We start from the raw sequence: 21,783 nt of genomic DNA, 5'->3' as shown, positions 1-21,783 counted from the left end.
TTCACATATACATATATGGATACATATGTTTCTGAAAAATATATGATTCATACATTATGATATTATACATTGGAGATACTTAAAATTATCGTATAATGCTATTAAAATAATTATGAAGTTATAAATTCCATAACAAATACGTTTATTCGTCAGATGCTGACAAATCGCGAACGGTGTTACGAAATAACAGCCAATCCTGTGTATCTGAATACGGTGCTGCCGCCTATCTTTTACAAAACCAAACTACGTTTCTGAAAAAGCATTAACCGACACATAAGTCTAATACCCGTAGAACGAAGGAGTTTGGTGGAGGTCCTGTATAATAAACCGATTAAATAGCAGGTACATTTCTTTGGTTTTGCCATTGAATAAACATAATAAATTAAATATTCATTTTTTCGTTTATATGCATTGTTTATAAGTAATTCTTTTTGTTGTGAGAAAGGTTATAGCAGTTCATAGTGTACAAATTTCTTATATATTACATATCAATGCTACATGCACGCTTGTCGCCATTTTGTTTATTGTGTCTGCTTTTGGAGGGAAACCGGATCTTAATTTATTTTTATTAACTCATTCTTTTTGAAAACTTGATTTTGTAATACAATTTGATATATTTTCAAGCTAACTTGTAGTAATTAAAAGGAATTTGGTATTTTTATAAAAGAGAATTACACGTTAATCTTTTTTCCAGCAGATTTGTAATTTATTTTATTATTTTTTATTTTTGATTCATGATTTATAATGAATACTAATTAGTTTTGTATTACTTCAAGGTGAGCAATGGCGCGTACCAAGCAAACTGCACGCAAGTCAACAGGAGGTAAAGCTCCCAGGAAGCAACTTGCAACTAAAGCTGCACGTAAAAGTGCACCATCTACGGGAGGTGTAAAAAAACCACATCGTTACAGGTAAAAAATGTTCTCTGAAATTTTCACTTGTAATGCCATAATTAACAATGGATTATAATTCTAATTATGCATTTTATTTACTAGGCCTGGTACTGTAGCTCTCAGAGAAATCAGAAGATACCAGAAATCGACTGAGCTATTGATCAGAAAATTACCATTTCAACGTTTAGTTCGTGAAATTGCACAGGATTTCAAGACAGATTTGCGATTCCAGAGTGCTGCAATTGGAGCATTGCAAGAAGCTTCTGAAGCATATTTAGTTGGATTGTTTGAAGACACAAACTTATGTGCAATTCACGCTAAACGTGTTACGATAATGCCTAAAGATATTCAGTTGGCCAGACGAATTCGCGGAGAACGCGCTTAAATTGTTCATATTTCAGATTCTTTAATGTCTTTCTTTTTTCAAATTCATATTGTTTTCATATTTGAATGTTCTTAAAATCAAATTCATTGTAGCTTAGTTTCTTTCTTATAAGCCATTATAATAACTATAAGTAATTACACTGCCAAGTTCTATAAGCTCTGATATGCAGAGATTAAGGATATGTAACCATCATCATATCAAATAATTTAGCCGAAAACATATATCATTTAAATATAAACGATATACGGAAGGCACAAAGCGGAGTATGTAGCTCATAACAAATAGTAATAGTACTTTGCATAATTCATATTTTATTATTATATATAACAATAAGTAACGTACGCGATACATAAGCAGTATAACAATATGTAGATTTGATATTTTATAGAAAAAGTCAGTTATATTCGCTACCGTATTTACTTCGTGGTTAATACACCTTCTATATACAATTTTCTATATTGATGTTAAGTTAGATCATAGATTAAATTAAATTTATAATATATAATATAGTTATTATGTGCAAGTAAATATACGTAGTAACATTTCTCGAAGAAAAGTCAAGTGCTATTGGATTATGTATGAGAAGTGTCATGTTATCTACATGTTGTTAATTGTATTTACATGATTAGGTTATCAAAATTGATTTGCACGTATATACCTCATTTTTATAAATTAACAAATCTATCACCATAAAATTACATGTCATTATTAATTAGGTTATTATTTTAATAATTATAATGATAGTAATTAAAAAACGCAATTCATAACACTAAATTAATGTAAATGATCTATAAAATTTTTTAATAAACTTAACTTTAATTGTTTTCCTGACGAAATGAAATCATTTTTTAAATATATTTTCCCGATTAGAATCAAAATCTATAACTACAATTATTTGTCAAAAAAGTATTTTTTAAACAAATTTGTTTCACAAAAAATTCGTAAACGTAAATCTTTATTGCTATTGTTATCAATTATCGAATACATGACATTGGTACGATCGGTAATTATAAGGATTACGTCATCAATGTAAATATCATTTTATATTTATATCAGTATTTTATTGTTTTTTGAAACGAATATTAGTATAACATATGTTTTATAAACGTACAATGGAAAATGCAAAAGACATCAGAAATTCATCGATGTATATCATTAATAACAATTAATATCTGATATTGTGTTTATATTTACAAAATATTTTTGGTACAATGGAAGTGTAATTCAGGTCACAATACCACAAAAAATCAAGAAACTTATTAATATAATTGACTTTAGTACAGTTCAATTTCCGCCGTTAAGTTCAATTGACAAAAGCGCCAAAATTCAATAATTTCGCCAGCTCGACATCGCTCTATATCGCTCGATATCACTCGACATTGTTCGAACATTATTTACGTTTAGACACACAATGGCGTCTATTTTTTCCGAACAGAAAACGTAGAAGAAGCTTCCAATGGCCAGAATAATCACACAACGTCCATTCCAAGAACATGCATTTGGAAGAGCAATAAAAAAATTACTATCTTGATAACTAGTCTAATATCAAGATAACGTGTCCTTATACATATCCTCTACAGATTTTCCATATCTTTCTGGAGGTTTCCACGAAATGACTGATTTCATTGTAGCTAGAATTACATGACAAAAGTCGCGAAACGACTCTGTGCCCAGCTCTATAAATTTCAACTCGGTTTTTGCAATCTGTTACAAGGATAACACCTCTTAATACTCTACAATGCTCATGCAAATTTTTCCCTAAAACATAAAACATATTGATTTACTTAATTTGTACAAAGAATAGGATGACAATTATTATTCGTAAAAACGAGGTTGCTGCTGTGAGTAGTATCATGTATATTACAATTGACAGGGTTCTTCACGGTTCGCACTCTAGGCGTAGGAGGCTGAACCAATCGCATGAGTTACACTATGAAGCTCAGCTGCTATCCGACATCCGATTGGATGCAGTGCACCGCGGGCTTACGTGCCTCTCGCAATTTAATTTCTAGGGGGTAGGGACAAGGGAGTCGTGACTTGGGAGAGCGTCCACTGCCATCGAAGTACAAGGAAACGGATAGTGCTAGCTCTCGCTTCTCGTAGAATTTTTCCCTTAGTTGGTATGTAAATCTGTCGAAAATCCATTTTATTTATGATCGTGTGTGATTACCGGTATCGAGGAGTGTATGGACGTAACAACGTGTTTTAAAAAGGTGTGAAAAGTGCTGGGAAACTCGAGTTATTACCTCCGAACGCGACGTACTGTCGTATTGCCTCCATTTTGCAATTGACGTTCCGTGGAGGGAATCGTTTCACGAGCCTTTCTTACAAGCGACGCTTTCAACTCGCCTCGAGTTCACCAGTGTCATTCGTCTCGTTTTATTTCATAGACTGTGATAATGTTTACCATGAAGATGAATAGGAGATTAGGGAAACAGTTGATTGTTAAGATGATACATTTTTCTGATTAGCATGGGTTTCAATCGCGTCGGTGCAAGAAGAACGAAAGTTTGTGCATTGCGCAATGCGCAGCGTTCCTCGGTGCGCGGTTCCTCCGCACGAACAGCAACGGAACGTACCCCCACCCTTTCCACCCCACCATCCTTTTAAGTCCCACTCCGAAAAGTTATAGTTTACTTCAGTTATTATCAAGCGTACCCTTTAACCCTCCAGTTCCCATAGACACCTGCAGGTGCTACTTTTTAGTTATTTTATAACATATGTGAATTGATAATTTGTAGATTCTGATGCATTCTAGTGACTTGTTTAGTATCTATTTTAATATTTTAATTTATATTATAATTGCTCTCTAGTAGTCTCAGAAAAGGTGTTTTGTGTTATCACAATGTTAAGGAAAAAGTTTGAATCTATATTATTAAGGTCTGTAAGATCACAAACTAAGGTTTGTAAGGTCTATATAATAGTATTTAGTAATATTTTTCTGATGTTTGAATTTTTATATGTATTTGAAATTTAATAGCACCAGGTGTTATCTTTGAGTATTGCGAATATTTTTTCGTTATTCAATATTTCGTCATTACATATGTCAAAATGAACTTGTAAACAATCAATTGTTTTGTATCAAAAAACATAAGAATTAACAGAATTCCCTATATTGCATTACAATCTGAACTATGGGAATTGGAGCGTTGAAATTATTTTTCTCATACTTATATATGATCAATTACAACTTTTTGTTTTGGAAAGATTATACGATTAAAACAGTATTTTCAAAATTTCTATTTAAAAGAAATTTTTATTAATCAAGGTTGTACTGTTTCAGAGTAAACAATGGCACGTACCAAGCAGACGGCTCGTAAATCAACAGGAGGTAAAGCTCCTCGTAAACAATTGGCCACAAAGGCAGCACGTAAGAGCGCACCATCTACTGGTGGAGTAAAAAAACCACATCGATACAGGTACATATTAGATAATATTTTGAGCACATATATAAATACTATATGTAATATATGTATATAATAAACTATAATTTTTAGACCTGGTACAGTAGCTCTTCGAGAAATCAGAAGATATCAAAAATCGACTGAATTGTTGATCAGAAAATTACCTTTCCAAAGATTGGTTCGTGAAATTGCACAGGATTTCAAAACTGATCTACGTTTTCAAAGTGCTGCAATTGGAGCTTTACAGGAAGCATCGGAAGCATACTTGGTTGGTTTATTTGAAGACACAAATTTGTGCGCTATCCACGCGAAACGTGTTACAATCATGCCCAAGGATATTCAGCTGGCTCGACGAATTCGCGGCGAGCGTGCTTAAACAATATGTAATTCCCATACATACCATTTACTACTATTATTATTATCATTCGTAACAGTTGTGAATGAAACATTTTCATTCCAAACTACATATTATGTTGTACTCCATAACAGTGTACAAGTTATGACATGATCATCCTTTATAGTATGTATCTAAACTTCAGATTTCTGGAAAACTAGATACAAAGATTGGTATAATCTGTTTTTGATATGTAGGTAGTTCTCATCCTTTGGTATTACTGTACAAACGTAGAAAGTATGTTATTTCTTCGAGAAGTTATCAGCTACAAATCCTTTAATTTCATTCACATCTTTTTTGTCATTTTGCACTTTACAATGTAAGAATACTTATAAAAAGAGCGATAAAAAAAGTCTAAACCGGAAGGTAAATGATCGTGATAAAAGACAAGTGAAATTGTTAATTCTTCTAAAAGTACTTTTAAGATTGAGTAAGATCGAAAATGTTTAGTTTCTCATTACAGTTTTATTATATTCGTCATCATTATCATTATTGATAAAATACTTAGTGAAATATGCATTAGAGAGTAAGGCAGTTTCTTTGTAGGAATTCAATGTAGTGTTTACCATTCTAAAACTCTGGTTGTATGAAAATTACATAAGGTATTTCAATCAGTCAACTATTCATTGTTCGTGTAAAGATAAACGTTTCATAAATAAATCTTCAAAATAATACTAACTTACCTTTTTTTATCTTGTTAAGAAATATGCACTGTTACTTAAGATAGATTAGGTTCTAGGAACATTAATCCTACATCAATTGAGAGATAGTTTACAATATTTTTATTTTACAAATATTTCATTTTATACTTTTACAAATTTATATTACAAATATTGCGTAATTTGTTACAATTTCTCATTCGAAAATTCAGTTCCCAGTTAATTAGCGCAAATTGGTAATATTTGTTGTATTTGAATATAATATTCCATTTCTCAATTTTTATTTTATATATTAAGCGAAACCTACAAATTAATAATTTTCGATTCACCCGATAATATAATCGAATGCGTTAAATTTTTAGTTGTATTAGTATGATTCTACTTCATACAAATATCTCAGAACTTGAAGCTATTTATAATTATACAGTGGCTTAAAGCACATAATTATACAGAAATAAATAATTAAATAGCTTTTACACATTTTAAAGTATAAAATTGAATTATTTTACAACATAAGAGGATATCTTTTTGTTATTAAAAAATAGACATATGTATATAAGTACCTAAATATATATATATATATAAATATCTAACTTCCATAAAAGCTAAATTTTGCACTAGTGTTACAATATCATTTCTAACATAGTTGAAGTTTTAATTGTGCTAGAAACTATACATTCAAAACTGGAGCTCACAAATTGTTTATTTAAAGGAAGATACTTAGGCAAAATTTGATTGCTAGTTATTTTTCAGATAAAATTTTATAAATATACTTCTTTTTTCAATAACTAGAACATTATTTTTATGATAAGAAACAGATTACATTTAAGAAAGTTGCATAATTGGAAAATTTAAATATTTTCATAAAAAACACATATTCAAACATACGTTGAAGGCATTGGCAAGATACGAATATGTAAACATAATAATATAAAATACATAATAACAAAAATAATGGATCTTCTAAAAATACACAATATACAGAATAGGTAGTTTTTTCTGGTTACTGTTACAATGAAATGTTAGTAATTCTGACAAAAAGAATTTTTCAAACTAAAATTTCTTATAGTCTGTTTGTGAAGTAATAAAGAAACAAATATAAATTTTACGATATAATAATCTTTTGATAAAAATCTTTTCCAAATTGCAAAATTTTATCTGAAAGATAACTGGTGTTCTCCCTTAATATTATTTGTGAATATCTACACAATGTAATGGTAATAATTATCTAGAATTATCACTTATCACAATGATGAATTTTATTAAATTATGATATTAATACTTACAATCTCGAATGTTTATTTACGAATTTCCTCCATAAAATATTACCAAGTATACTTCTGAACCGTGATGAAAAAGAGACAAGTAATCCTCAAAAATTGCAAACTTCAAGTAAAAGGCAATTAAATAATTAAATTAAATAGTTTTCTTTGTATCTTATAGAAATTTGTAATAAATTAATGAGTGAGATTTTTTTTAATTAAAATAACACGAATTAGTAGTCATACGAATATAATGCATAAATTTATTATTGGAATATTATCCGTTGTTTATAATCGAATGTGGTTGCTGTTGCCAGAGGCAAAACCTCGAACTTGCCGTCTAGTCCTAATTACAAAAAATCCAATATGCTTTCGTTATCTCTTTACGGTTGGAAACATTGTTTATAAACATTTAAGTGTAATAAACAAATATGTTTATTTAAACCAGCATTTCCCAATCTTATTCTAAAAGTATTTCATGCAATATAATACTTAGATACTTCAGAAATGTTTCTTTTTTGTTTTAAATTGCTTATGTCTTACCTAACATTCTTTGATTATTTTGTTTAATAAATTAAATTATACACAACTAATGGTGAGAGAAGAAGCGGAGCAAATGATTGAGAAATGCTGCATATGAATAGAATGCCGTTTATGAATAGTGCATAAACTATACAACATGCGTATGAAAGGTACCTTGAATAATAATTCAATGAGGCTCGCTTTCTTTTTTTCAAAATGTGTGTTCAAGATGTGTCTTATTTACATTAAATATTTGATGTTAATACATAACTTGAATGAAACAAAGACGAGATGTAAGTTCTATATTGTGCAGATTTAATATAATGTAAGCAGTTTGGTATAAAAAATATTCTGGTCAATTTTATTGTATACAATTTGTGAACATTACTGACAAGAAATACAAGAAAATGATACATAAATATCATGCAGGGCAACATGTTATGAATGCAAAAAAGTTTGTTAATTGATATTTCTTTGTTTTACATTACAGAGAATAAATTATAGACATCAATTTAAAAGCTGAATTTTCAAAGAGTATTATTCCAATTCAACATTAAAATTTTAGTAGATTTTAGAGCCATGAATTTTTTACATATCACACAATTTTTTTACTAACACTTTTTCAGAAACAAGATATTTTAGTAACAAATTAGTCATTATAATTGATGTTACATACTTTACATCAGTTCGTCTTATAATCTACAAAAATGTTTTAATTTCATTGCACAAATCGTTACTTTTAATAAGTATATACAGTTACTATATACAACTATATATATACTATGGAATATTTAAGTTTTTTAACTTATTTCCATGTTGGTGATATATAAAATTCAGTAATTACTTCTATTAAAATCTAGTAGCTTTTGAAAAGATTTTTTTTTGAAAGAACTTAATAATATCAGGGATACTTAAATTACGTTTATTTTATAATGTATGAAAAAATTAAAAATAGAAGATCATTACTAAAACTCACATTCATTTCAATTTACAAAGATAGACTTTAATTTTGGAAGCTAAATTCTGTAATGCAATTAATTCGAAAATCTTGGTCTTTAAAAATTATTTTTGGTATATCTATAACATGTATGTATACAATAGTAAGTGCTTCTATTGGTCTTACATATCATACAAATATTCTACATACATTTAGTACGTATGTGGAACTATTTGAAATAGACATTAATTTGATTAAAGATCTTAATAACCATGTTAAAATTTTTCATAATTTGTTATAAAAAAATACAGGATTAAATAAAGAAGCATACTTTAAATTAACTTAATGTATTTTACAAATACATTACATGTACTTTAAAATACTCTAAAATTACTTGAAGCTTTTTTTTAAATCTGATTATTAAGATCTCAACAGATTACAATAAAAGTATATTGTACTTTTTAAATCACAAAGGAAAGCTAGACAGTTAATTGTAAGCCTGTTATATTAGACATACATTTAAATTAACATATAATAAACGATAATGTTGAGTTATGGAATCAGAAAGAATTATTAAATGATATTAAAGGAAATGAAATTAATATGAAAGCTCTTGAAATTTAGCTTACTTTCTAATATCATATTCATTAATTTTGATCGCTTTATCTGAGGATATTACTAACAACTAGACATACAGAACGATTTACACATACAGACATAAAACAACAAGATGCTCCATTTTAATTAGTAGCATAAGCAATAAAACGAGCTGTTCGAAGTGTGATGCAGTCTTCTTAATAATTTGAACATTTATAACAACTAAAAAGCTACAGAATTGGGATCATGAAAAGCTATCATTATCTATAAATTCGTAAATTAAATGTTCACAAGAAGCACTACGTAACTAAAAGTAGACATAAAGCTAATAATAAGTACAGTTGATTTAGTACGACTATCATGTATCATTTTAAACAATATCATTTTAAATCCCCTCATTAAAGAAAATATTCGTACAAAACACTTATTAATTTTTTTCAACATTCATTCTCGGATGTTTGATACATGATATTTCTTGCTTTGAATACACGCAGTGCATAACATTATAAAAACAATGACGTTTTAAAATTATAATATTGTTCTAATGTTACCTGTAAAGATCACGAACGGCTTGATCCTCTCGAGATGGATTTTGACATGTATTTAGCTTATTCTCCAATGCCTAAATGATCAAACATTTGTTGTTAAATGAAATATTATCATTCTTCTTAAAAATATCGTTATTTACCCTTATTCAAAATATTAAGGGCTTTTTAGAGTTGGTGATACTAGTTACATGGGAGACAATTAAAGCAGGAAGCAAGGAACCGTGTGTGATGTGTACAGAAAAAACATAATAGAAAGCAAAAGAAATCAAATAAAGACCTGTACACACAAAACTTGATCAGCACTTGGTTGATCTAGGTTGTTGCCGTATACAATGAGTAGGTATGTGAACCTGGACGGATGGTAAATCAGTAGGTGTAGTGGAAATTGTTTTTTTCCCACCCGGACAAGTGCACTTTACCCTTCTACAGTCCATGCAGATCCACCTGTCAAGCTACCAAAACACCAGCTACATCACACTACCAGTATCATCAACTGATGATTAAAAAATCTTATAAGTATTTCATATAAAATAAATCTGGTGCTTAGACAAAATCAAAAGGGAAATAAACCATACAAATTAAAACAGTTGCCAGTGCAAAACACAATATTTACGGCAACTAAAATATAATGTTTAAAACTCAAAGATACACAAGCCATGCTTTAAGCTATTCTTGTACATCAAAAACGCTTTTGAAACAAAAGCACTGTGATATATATATAGAAAATAATGACTATACTTACACCAACTTTTCTCATAAGGTCACCAATCATATTCATTGCTAATATTCTTGTGCATGGTGCCAGTGGCGAATTCACATTATTATTATTATTATTATTATTATTGTTGTTGTTTCCAGTTACACCACCTACAACTCTGTTTCCAACTAATTGCAAACAGGAAAAAAGATACAAATTACTACAGACACTCACTGATAAGATATCAAAATAAGAAGTAAAGATACTATACTATGATAATTCAGTACAAAAAAAAGTATGTATTTGAAGTATAATATTTAAAAACTAAAATAAAGAACAAGTTTGTTAAAATAATTTTTATTTCATTGATAACAATATCATATATATAGATATATATACAGAAAGATGAAATTAATTAAAGCATATAAAGATATATTAATCAAGCACAAATGTTAGACCAATCTTTTGTTTAGTCAACCTTAAATACCGATAAATAAGCAAATTCAGTTATCATAAAAGAAAAAAATGTCAAGTGGTTACAAAAAATATACATTACATTAAAAAGTTAATTAGATTAAAATTTTTTGTCTGTTATCCATTTAACGTGTTAGAGATAAGTACTATTTTTGCTGATTATTATCCTTAATAATGATAAGGATCAGCTTTTAGGCCCAAAGCAAAACATGCGCTTAGTTTTACGAAGAGTATTATGGATCTTACTTTTTAATGGCGAAGTTGCTGTATTATTTGGAGGTATAGATTGTGGTACTATTGGGCTACTAGGCGACATATGTGTTTCCAATTCGACTTGAAGTTTATTACTATCAACATGATTACGAACTCTATCAGCTGACTTATCATTGTCTGGTTGATGCCTTTCTTGAACTTGAATTTCCTGTTTTAAATCTGTAATGAATGAATTATTAGAAACGATTTAATCATCAATTATCCAAATAAATTAGTTATTCGACCTCTAATTTCATCCATTAATCTCTGTACTATAACTTTCAGAGCTTCCTTTTCGTCAAGTTCTGATTCTAACAAAGCATTCTTTTCAATGGCAGAATTAAGTTTGGCTTCGATCTCCTCCTCTGTTACCCTATTTATTCTACAAAATTAAGATGAGTAGAATACATATTATATTAAATATTCTACATTTACTTAGCAGATGTAAAAATAACAATCTAATTTTCAAATACCTATGAGCTCTTTCCAAGTCGTCATTTTTTTGTTCTAATTCCCTTATGTATTTTAATAAATGGTCATGTTGAGTCTGTAAGTCCTGAGCTTTCCCTTGAAACATTGCACAGTCTGCTGTTTGTTGATCTAATCTTGTTCTTAATTGTTCAACTTCAGTGGCTAGTCTTGTGTTTCGTTGTCGTAATTCCCTGTTATTCTTTTCTGCTTGTTCTAAGGATGCTTCCAGTTCTTTCTCTAAGAGCTGTGAATTTTCTTGAAATTCCTCCAACTCTCTTTCTATATCCTCTTTCCTGTAATATTACAATAAGATTTATTAAACTTATTGACCAAAGACTAACTACGAGACTAATTTTTTTATAAAATTAATATTTATGAAGAAGCATTTGTGAAGAAGCATACGAGTCTCTGAGAAGTCAAACTAATTTATTGTTTATTAATTTCTTAATAACTGTTTAACTTTTAAAAAACAAATTATTGATCTTCATAAATTTATTTGTTCTAAAAGTAACATAAATAATAGTGAATTGTAAGGTAAATTGTAAAAAACGATATTTGTAACCATCACTTTTTTTATACTTTTAAATTCATGGAGTTTTAAATGTATCTTCTGAACAACTCATCATATATAATACATATATACATACATACATATATAATTTTATTCTATAGTTTTCAATGAATATATAATAATACACTGCATTTTTAATACACAGAAATGTAAAAATAATTTACCTTCTATGTATCTGGTGAGCAAGTTCCATCCAATATTGAACTTCATCATCTTTAGACACAAACTGTGGTGGATCAATGTCCATCATTTTAACAATATTCTGATTTTGTCCAATATCTTAATTAACCTTGAATGTTAAACACAGCTCTAAATCCTTCTATTTCATTAATGAGACGATAGCATCCTATACAATAAAACAAATTTACATTACACATACATAGGCTTAAAATACCAAAAATCCATATACAAAAAATATTACAGTCAAAAATACAAATCACAAAATAAATTAAACTTTTGAATAACGTACAAGAATTACAGTGACAATGTCGGTGAAAGTTGCATTCGCTCGAGAAAAAATATTTTATTACTACGCGTATCTTACGTATCTACACACTTCGAACGCGATGTCAAACTAACCTATTATTACCAAGTAGATAACGATCACGAGACGATAAAGAACAGCTATATGCAATTCTACGACGCGCATAATAATCAAAAAAGAGTTCAGAAGATTAAACAGCGGGTCGTGTTACGCATAATAAGAACGAGATTGAAATTAATGCGTGAGAAATGGAAAATCGTGTAGGGACACTTACGTGTATCGTTGGGAGAGGGATAAGGCGAATGAAAATGGTCCAGTCCAGTGTAAATAAAGCTGTGATGCGATCGAATTGAATCTAGTGAACGAGATATTCTCTAAGAAACTAAATGAAAAAATGTACAACCATCGATGATGTGTAGGCGCATTAAATGAAGTTGTCTCAAGATGCATACATATAAATACGGGGACCTTGAGAAAGCGTTTAGCAGGTGAAATGTAGAGTGTATGCCGCGTGTGACACAAATGTCATTACCACAATTATGACTCACTAAGTCGAGATGATAAGGTAGAGAGAAATAATAATTGATCTTGTCACGGTTCTTCGTTGTTCACTGTGAATAGATCGTGTCAGAATCATTTGATAGATCGATCGTTGATCGATCATTAACACTTTAGTCACCATTTACATTTACAACTGAATTTATAGTTTCATTATCTATTTATATTTATGACCGAATTTGTGTTTCCAGTGAATCGGAGATTTCGTAAGTGAAGAAAACGTGGAAAAGTTTACATTGACAATCGCAACATAGAGATAGTAAATAGAAAAAGAAACAATTGTGGTATATCTACTTTCCACCACGGGTTCGATGCGTTCGATTCGTTCGATCACATTCACACGACTACGACGTAGTGAGGTGGCGTTCGCGAGGTAACAGGTTACAAGATACGAATGTATTCGATATAGTGGCGCTGAAAAAATACAGAGTGGCAGTTTTTAAAAAAAGTGGTATGTTTTAAATCCAAAATGAGATAAAAAGAAAATTTGAAGTTAATATTTTGTAAAAAAGATTGGTAAAGAAGAATAGAAATAAAAGAATGAGGAGAAACTCGCTGTACCTATTCTAAAGGTTCTATTTTTGTCTAATATTAAAGTTTACGAAATTTAAAGTCACATATAAAAACTTGACTAGCGCAAATATGATTATTTCAGAATTTAACAAGTAACCGTGGTAATTAGATACCCGAGATGCTAATGACAATGATCCTAGGTTCAATAACGAATCCGCGGTCAGCGGGATAACAAAATGCGCTTTTCCCAAAGCCCAAGTTGTACTCAACTTGCTTGTCTACGGTACAAGTATTATTAAACCAACTCTTTGTTAAAACGTAGAATGTTCACTGAGCGTAAAGACGCTATGTAGCGTCCATATTAGAGGGAGACGATTAGAGAAGGATGCTAGCCGCCCTTGAGGGAAAATTTGCTAGCGGGAAGTGTGACGTCAATAACCTTAAGGACCCACCATAAACTTAAACTTTTAGTTTATTAACTCTGTAAGTGTTATTGGTTTATGGACGGTCCTTGAAATAGTCCTTAGGTTTATTATACGTTCGTACAAATTACGAGGGAAAAGCGGGTATTTACCTAACGGGAAAGGGCACACCCACACCGAGCTTTCCTCCGTAATAATACGAGAACATCTCGGGACTGAAATTACAAACTCTCATCAGTCAACATCTCTCAGATCAGTCGCGCAAACTATGCTTATAAAGTTGTATTATTTAATAAAGTTCGATAGAAAAGAAATATAAAGTTGTGCTACGGCTCAACCTTCGTGTCTTTAAAACCTAAGCCTTAATTTTACGTGACAGGCGACTGGTTGTCGCCTGGAGTCCAAGCTCATTATCACAAATCTCGAACAAATACAATCGGATTGAATGACGACAATTGCCTAATGACGGCTATGGTAGAATCTAGATTAAAGGGATTTTCCCAAAATTCCAAAGGGAAGGCTCTGTTGTCCTTTCATCTCCGACATATATATATATATATATATATATATATATATATATATATATATATATATATATATATATACCCAGGTTTTATGGCGGGTCCTCGGGCTAGCGGTACTCGTGTCGTGCAAGTGCCTCAACCTTGGGTATTCATTGTCTGAGGGACCCGTTGGAATGTTTTACTGCCCGGTACTTTCTGTAATGGGGGTCATACTATCGCTCTATACCTTTGCTAGACAAAGCGCCCGTCCCGTCGACCGCGGCTACGTTGGGCGACGGGCCGTCGCCCCGAGCCAAAGCTCACCATCACCAGTCTCGAACGATTACAATCGGATTAGCTAACTGCCATCGTTTGACTACAGCTATAGTAGACCCTGGAGTACACTGTTGCTGGACTATCCCAAGTTCTAGGTGTTCCGGTGTTCTTCCCTTTCCGACATATATATATATATACGCACCACTTAGGCAAAGGGGGTGAAATATGCGACAAGGATGGTGAGACGTGGTCAGACGATACGAACGCCATTTCTTGGAAACAATGCAGAAATAAAGTTTTATGTATATACTACATATTTGATAATTATAATAATTAAATAATTGATATATGTTAAATAATTGCGGAAAGTCCTTTACCTTCTTATTGCCTTTGATCTTAATGATCCTTTCTGCTAATTTTCTTAAGTAGTAATTATCCAAGCTAATTATCAAATGTTAAAGGCCAAATGTTTAACCAAAAAGTATTCCAAGAATAGTCTCTCTATTGCCTCTAAGTGCGTCCTATTCCAACTCAATTAGTTATACATTACTGGTAACACCTTTAAAAATAAAAGTAGCTTTTTGTATCATCATGAATTTTATTAAGTAATTCTTCAATTGAAGTTACGAATAGCTATAAACCTTCTTGTTATCTTGAAATAAAAATAAAGATGAATTTAACAAATTTTAGACAAACTAAAAGTTACTTACATTATAAAAGATAATCATCTTATATTAAAGTCTTAAAGAAGAGCTGATAAGTTTCATTTGAAACATCTTAAAAATTGGTAATAAATAATTATATAATAACAGTATAAATAATAATATAATACTATTTTAAAAGAAAATTTGTAACAATTAGTTCAAAGATCATTAACCATAATGGGAAGGGGGAAACAGTTAGCGCTGCTTACTTAAAATAATAATTTATTCTGTTTCATCAAATTTTCATCAAATTATACGAATTTCTCGTCAAAGACAAGAAAACGAAAAACGTCCCGCATATTGTTTCATATATTTTGTTTCATATACGTTATACACTTGTATATGTTTTATATACAAAATAAATGTTATACATATACATACATACAATAAATATTTTATAAAATATATTGTTGGTATTATATTACCATGTAGAAATTAAATGTAAAAGAATAAATTAAAGTTTATATAAATAGTTTATAAGGATCAGTTAACAAATATATTGTATTACACGCTTATAACATTAGTTAGGTAAGATAGATTAATAGTCGCGAAAATATTATTAAATTTTAACTTTTATATAGTATGTATATTATAAAAAGACTTTAATACACGTTCAATGAAAGTTAATCAAGTGATTAATTATTTAATAGTCTGCTCAGCATTTCTAGAACTACCAACTCTTAAAAAATAGCCTTAAATTAGTTGTAAGTTTGAACAATTCATCTGCCCTAGTCTCACACTATTTATCTCTTCTATTGTCGTTCATATCGTCCGTCCTTGTCGCACACTGTCACTCGTTCTTTCTACTATCGTCTGTATCGTCTGTCTTTGTTGCAAACTGTCCATCTTTCTTTCTATTGTTGTTTCCATCATCTGTCCTTGTCGCACATTGATGTCTTCCTTGTTCCACTCACACCCTACTCTGTTCTTGCACTGATGCTTTCCTTGCTACACCAATCTATGTGCTGCCATCTAGCACGAGCGGTAGGAACCGTAACTTGGTGTATCCAGCAGTAGATGGCGATATATTAGACGTTCGTAGACAAGAAAAGCATCATTCTGCGACAAGGACAGAGTAAGGCCCGAGTGGAATAAGGAAAGCATCAATGTGTGACGAGGATAGATGAAATGAACGATAGTAGGAGAGATAGACAGTGTAGGACTAGGACAGATGAATTATTCAAACTTACAACTAATCTAATCTTAAACAGGTATAATAGGTTGCGTTATAGTCCCTCGTACGACACTCCTCATTAAAGGATTGGTATTGGTAATTTTAGAAATACTGTGCAGGCTGTTAATTAATTAATCACTTGATTAACTTTTATTGAACGTTTATGAAGATCTTTTTACAATACACCAGTAACAAGAGTATTGCGATTCTACAATATTTTCGCGATTACTAGCTTTTCTAATTTTCCAGTAATTAACAAACAAATATCTCATAAACGTTATGCACAAACATATTGCCATTAATTGTGTTGCAATAATGTTAGTTGTATATAATCGACGGCAGCTTTAAAGATGCAAATTATCTGTATTATGTCATCAGATTTGTTAACAAATTCATTAATTAAAGTTGTGAATACTTATAAATCTTTTTCTTTTCTTGTACAGAGAGGAAGACGCAGCTGAATTAATTAAAAAGTTTTAAAGGAACTAGAAATCACTTACATTATAAAAGATAAAGTCATTTTCTTCTTATTTTCAAGGAAAGTTGTTAAGTTTTACCTATCATATGTCTGAAAAAGGATAGTTATTAACTATATAATAATAGTATAAGTAATAGTATAACACTATTTTAAAAGATATCGTTTAATAATTAGTTTAGGTATCGTTAACTAAAATGGAAAAGGAAAAGCGGTAAGAGCTGTTGATTTAGAACAATAATTTATTTTGCAGAGAACTAACTTATCGACTAACTAAGCCTAGTGGACAGATTATTGTATTTGCTGCCTTTAAATAATAATTGCAGCTTATAATATCGATCAAAGTCAGTTAAACAATAGTTAATCGTTAAAAATTAAACAAAATTAGAACATGGAAAAGAAAATGAAAATGATGATAAACAATGTACTCAGTATAATACATTAGTTATATATTGTTATAAGTATTCTCGAATTCTATACGTCAAGTATTCCAAGGCTGCAGAAATAATGTCAATAATTTTTGGTTCCCAAAAGTTTAACCTTAAGAACAATAGTGAAATGTAGATTTAAACACTTTGGTGGTTTTCATTCATTTAATATGATTGAAGTTAGGCATTAGCATGATACAACTTGAAGAACTGTAAGATAGTGACATCAGATATTTCTGAAATAAAAATTTCTTTTCCTATGTTCATTATTTCAAAAACTTATTTCTTTATCTATTACTTTTATTGTTTAGCAATATGATACGTAATTAATTGAGATAAAATATTTGACAATAGTTTTGTTTAAAATGAAGCATATATTCTCTTTCTCTTATCCAGTTTCGAATTTGGTACTGTAATCGATTCCTGTTAACTCGAACGTTTGTACGTCAGAAATTTTCAAAGATAAAATATGTTGAATAATTTTCTGTCACATTTGTGATGACAACGTATTAAAGTTTGAAAAATAGATTCAGTATGTCTTGTAATATTTGTCAAACGAAATTTTCCTTCTTCACAAGAGAAGTAAGTTATCATTTTTGTTAATAGAATCGCTTGTAATTTATAGGTTAAGTTGTACCATATCATCACATCATTTCTTGCACATAGCTTTTTTAGTTAGTTTAATCTGATTATCAGAAATTAGAATAGCTTTTAACTTTTCTTTCCATTATGTTTCATTGTTCTGATATTACTTAGGTTGCTTGCCCCGGCTGTGGTTTTTCATGTTGCAGTAAGTGCCTCAAATATAAATGTAATATTCCAGATAAAGGGGTGAAAAAGGTCTGTGGACGTTGCTTTAATAAATATAATTTTACAAGTACCTCAAGCTTTAATAATAATATCGAAATGAATGGCCACGAAGAACCAATGGCTCCAGTGGACATTACAAAAAAGTAATATATTCTTCAAAGATAAGCATGAAAATATTTGTAATTACAGTTACCATAGAAAACTTTTATGTATATATTATATATGTTTGATAAAACGTTTTAAAATTCCATTATAATTGTAACAAGATACTACTGTCATGATTATATTGGTCAAACATATATAATTAAATATATAATAACCAATATGTATAAGATGTATAATATATATATTTATAAATTTCTGCAAGTATTCAAATACTTTTGTGAATAATTATAAGTAAAATAATGTAATATGCTTGATTCATATAGACTGGACTTGTTGGAGAACCCTGTGAAGCCTCCTATTGTAATGTACAAACATACAAATCATTGGGATAGATTTAAAACTGGGTTAGAGCCAGCTGATCAAGAGATAGTTGAAAGATTAAGAAAATTGAAGGAGGAAGACAAAACTACAGCTTTAAGTGTAGATGAGATAAAACGGAGATTAGCATTGCTAAAGGATGAAGACCCAGATGTTAGGCAGCACAGAATAAATGTACGTTAATATGTAATAAAAGAATACCATAAAATTATTGTGTTCTAAGTATGATCGAAACAAATGTATTATTCTTTGTAGATGCAGCAAGTAGATACCAGAACAGACCAACAGAAAACAGACGATTTAATACAGGAATATTTGAATCAATTGGAACTATCCTCGGGCAGCGATTCGGTTAGCGAAATTCAAGCGAGGCTAAGATCACTACAAGGCATTAGTGAAAAACCTATAGAAGTATAAAATCAATAATAAGCAATAAGTTTGTACGATGAACAATAGTATAAGCAAATTTCTGTTGTTTTAGCATTCAGCTAATGATGACAATGATGATGAGAAACACGTAACAAAGAAATTAATTGGGAAAGCTTTGGCAGAAGCAGAATTGGAGAAAAAATATGAGAAAGACACAGAAGAGGATGAATTGGAAGAAATGGAACTCGAGGTATGTGAAACTGATTTTTATGGATAAATATGTACATACAGTGTTCTGATTAAAATTTAACAAACAGGAGGCAAAACATACTGATGACGAAGATGAAAAACCTAGCTGCGTAATGTGTGAACAAACTAAAGATTTACAGCGGTGTTTAGGTTGTCACGGCGATCTATATTGTCCTGTATGCTTTGAAGATAATCATGATGATTTGGAGTTGAAAATGCACAAAAGAGAACCAGCAACAAGACGCAATCAATTTTAAATGGGATAGTTAGAAACTTTAGAGAAACGCTTTGCAATGATTCACGTACAGTTTCATTGCTAAAAACACTTTCTGTATAATTTTTACAAACAATACTTATAACCAGCATCGTCACCTGCGATTTTGATAACGGAATACTGTCATTTAAATAGAAGCATTCCTCGCAAAGTACACTTACACATAAAATAAATAATACATAATTATAGTAAGCTGTAAGTTTAAAGCCAAGATTGTGATTGTATTAATGCGTGTCATTAAAAATTATTGTTGCATTACATCTACTTTCATAGTAAATAATTTTGTAACAATCTCAGTTTGACAGATTTGATAACAGATATTCACGCTTTTGCTAAAAAACAAATTAATCTTCAAGAACAACAAATTATTTGTTCATATAGCGAATTCTTCCTTTATTAATTTCACCACAAACAAAGTTGTTGAGTAAATAAATACATGGACTTCAATTAGATTTATAGCTTGCTGTCGATATTTAAATTCATTAATTCTCAATATTATACATATTAATCGATCTCTTGATGTTTAAAAATGTTTGAACTTTCTATATAGGATAGTGATTCATTCTAGATTGGAATTTGTTTTAGTAGCTTGTTACAATTCTTTTTGCTTATTCTAAGAATATTATCTTTTTGGTTTAAATGCCAAAGTGAACTCACCGATCCAGACTAGATGTCAGTAAAGACGCTTACTGACATCCTCACGGGGATTTCCCGAAGGTGGTCTGTGTCGCGGCGCAAAAACTTTCTTTTCTCAAAGTCTAAGCAGGCCTGCTATTTTTAGATGACATGTACGCATCTATCGTGCCAAGATTTCAACCACGTTCGGTTACTAACGAAGAAACCATTTGTTCTTTTTTCCGTCCAGTTTGTTTAACAGTGTAATCTATCTTTAAATATTTTTTCTTCTTTAAATTCTTATTATTTAAAAATTGTCATGAATAATTAATTAAAACGGCTTGATATTTTTAAGTCAAATAAACTTAATTGTATAATTGTAAGAAATTGATATGAACAATGTTTTTTAAAATTTATATATGTATGCAGCTTTATGAAAATTGGTAATTTTTTGCTATTTGTAATTCATGCTCTTTTTATATAGTATTGAATACTTCATTCTATTAAAAATAAAAAATGATTTAAAGTATATACCGAGTCTTTCTATATATTATTTTATATTATCTTTTTAAGTGTACTGAAGAATTTTAATAAAAATAAGAGGAAATCATTAAAGGGATCGTTATTTTTTATTCACTTCATACTTAAACATGGATTTAATAAAGCGACAAATTTGAAAATCCATCTGCGCCATTTCTTAACAAATGAAAAATAACCTAACCTATAATTTTAAATTTCCTGAGTAGTAAAAAAGCTGTCTCATTTTTTATAACTTCCCTTATTATTTCTTTTATGATTCTTGCAATTATAAAAAGTATTATGTACCAATTTTTCCTGAACAATTTCCCTTTTAAGCTTGCGGCTAATATTTTGCTTATGGTTGCAATATTTTAAGGAAATTTTACAACTTCAAACAATTCTCAGGAATTTGGCAATGAAAAAGCGTATACATGTAGTGGATGTTGTTGTTAGCAGGTCGTTGGTACCCAGAACTTTCGCTACAAAAGCTGCGTTCTTCGAAAAAAATATCTCATTTTAAATAATTTTTTACCTTTGTTTAGGTTGAGCATATATATTCACATTTTTCAGACACATCGTCATTTTTATATGAGTTTTGTGAATATGTACATATACAGATGGTAAATGACTTCTTTTTATGTAAGAGACAATACGGATTCTTCAATTTAGAATTTCTTTGTCGTCGATTTGGTAGTCCAAGTGAACATTTTATCTTTGCCCCCATATAGTAGCAAAAATAGGATTAAAAGCATTTCAAGTATTCCCAAAATTTTTCGAAAATGATCTTTTACGTAGTGAAATTTTTGCTTCGGTTTATTACACTGGGCACAAGCCAAACTCTGTTCCGAATTCGATATTTAC

General features: G+C 30.0%; 4 protein-coding genes across 10 annotated transcripts; 3 read left to right on the top strand and 1 right to left on the bottom strand.

The window, feature by feature from the left end:
• Positions 1-275: 275 nt before the first annotated feature.
• LOC117210697 (histone H3.3A) lies at positions 276-1,973 on the top strand. The gene is made up of 3 exons (XM_033454014.1): positions 276-342; positions 778-911; positions 996-1,973. Exons 2-3 carry the CDS (start codon positions 784-786, stop codon positions 1,276-1,278), a joined length of 411 nt encoding a protein of 136 aa, XP_033309905.1. The 5' UTR covers positions 276-342; positions 778-783; the 3' UTR covers positions 1,279-1,973.
• Positions 1,974-3,226: 1,253 nt separating this feature from the next.
• Positions 3,227-5,758, top strand: LOC117210600 (histone H3.3A). 2 transcript variants are annotated; one of them, XM_033453802.1, is made up of 3 exons: positions 3,227-3,398; positions 4,562-4,697; positions 4,776-5,754. In XM_033453802.1, exons 2-3 carry the CDS (start codon positions 4,570-4,572, stop codon positions 5,056-5,058), a joined length of 411 nt encoding a protein of 136 aa, XP_033309693.1. In that variant the 5' UTR covers positions 3,227-3,398; positions 4,562-4,569; the 3' UTR covers positions 5,059-5,754. The 2 variants fall into 2 exon arrangements, with proteins under 2 accessions (XP_033309693.1, XP_033309774.1); XM_033453883.1 differs by lacking the exon at positions 3,227-3,398 and adding an exon at positions 3,847-3,970 and having other exon boundaries at positions 4,776-5,758.
• An 85-nt stretch (positions 5,759-5,843) lies between these two features.
• On the bottom strand, positions 5,844-13,259 carry LOC117210429 (nuclear distribution protein nudE-like 1). Of its 6 annotated transcripts, none has more exons than XR_004488121.1 (9): positions 13,099-13,259; positions 12,231-12,412; positions 11,498-11,788; positions 11,270-11,406; positions 11,019-11,204; positions 10,344-10,486; positions 9,879-10,053; positions 9,605-9,675; positions 7,285-7,343 (listed from the first exon to the last, which is right to left on the bottom strand). XR_004488121.1 is itself a non-coding variant. In XM_033453683.1 (8 exons), exons 2-8 carry the CDS (start codon positions 12,314-12,316, stop codon positions 7,286-7,288), a joined length of 972 nt encoding a protein of 323 aa, XP_033309574.1. In that variant the 5' UTR covers positions 12,317-12,412; positions 12,825-13,100; the 3' UTR covers positions 5,844-7,285. The 6 variants fall into 6 exon arrangements, 1 of the variants encoding a protein (XP_033309574.1); XR_004488106.1 differs by having other exon boundaries at positions 12,825-13,258; XR_004488109.1 differs by having other exon boundaries at positions 13,019-13,258.
• A 4,731-nt stretch (positions 13,260-17,990) lies between these two features.
• On the top strand, positions 17,991-20,613 carry LOC117209038 (abscission/NoCut checkpoint regulator). The gene is made up of 6 exons (XM_033450623.1): positions 17,991-18,185; positions 18,360-18,556; positions 18,842-19,070; positions 19,152-19,307; positions 19,378-19,515; positions 19,583-20,613. Exons 1-6 carry the CDS (start codon positions 18,138-18,140, stop codon positions 19,769-19,771), a joined length of 957 nt encoding a protein of 318 aa, XP_033306514.1. The 5' UTR covers positions 17,991-18,137; the 3' UTR covers positions 19,772-20,613.
• Positions 20,614-21,783: the final 1,170 nt, after the last annotated feature.

Source organism: Bombus bifarius, unplaced genomic scaffold (assembly GCF_011952205.1).
Source record: "Bombus bifarius isolate JDL3187 unplaced genomic scaffold, Bbif_JDL3187 scf7180000007966, whole genome shotgun sequence".
NCBI lineage: Eukaryota > Metazoa > Arthropoda > Insecta > Hymenoptera > Apidae > Bombus > Bombus bifarius.
The sequence above is the reverse complement of the archived record's forward strand: the minus strand, read 5'-3'. Positions and strand labels throughout refer to the sequence as shown.

What these genes read in the sequence shown, in the direction of transcription:
- LOC117210697 (XM_033454014.1), top strand. Translation starts at nt 784, where the DNA reads ATGGCGCGTACCAAGCAAACTGCACGCAAGTCAACAGGAGGTAAAGCT. An exon ending in AAAAAACCACATCGTTACAG is followed by an intron (nt 912 to 995) that starts GTAAAAAATGTT and finishes TTTATTTACTAG; the next exon opens with GCCTGGTACTGTAGCTCTCA.
- LOC117210600 (XM_033453883.1), top strand. Translation starts at nt 4,570, where the DNA reads ATGGCACGTACCAAGCAGACGGCTCGTAAATCAACAGGAGGTAAAGCT. An exon ending in AAAAAACCACATCGATACAG is followed by an intron (nt 4,698 to 4,775) that starts GTACATATTAGA and finishes TATAATTTTTAG; the next exon opens with ACCTGGTACAGTAGCTCTTC.
- LOC117210429 (XM_033453683.1), bottom strand. Translation starts at nt 12,316, where the DNA reads ATGATGGACATTGATCCACCACAGTTTGTGTCTAAAGATGATGAAGTT. An exon ending in GACTTGGAAAGAGCTCATAG is followed by an intron (nt 11,407 to 11,497) that starts GTATTTGAAAAT and finishes TTAATTTTGTAG; the next exon opens with AATAAATAGGGTAACAGAGG. An exon ending in ACCTTATGAGAAAAGTTGGT is followed by an intron (nt 9,676 to 10,343) that starts GTAAGTATAGTC and finishes TTGATCATTTAG; the next exon opens with GCATTGGAGAATAAGCTAAA.
- LOC117209038 (XM_033450623.1), top strand. Translation starts at nt 18,138, where the DNA reads ATGTCTTGTAATATTTGTCAAACGAAATTTTCCTTCTTCACAAGAGAA. An exon ending in CCAGTGGACATTACAAAAAA is followed by an intron (nt 18,557 to 18,841) that starts GTAATATATTCT and finishes TGATTCATATAG; the next exon opens with ACTGGACTTGTTGGAGAACC. An exon ending in TTAGTGAAAAACCTATAGAA is followed by an intron (nt 19,308 to 19,377) that starts GTATAAAATCAA and finishes CTGTTGTTTTAG; the next exon opens with CATTCAGCTAATGATGACAA.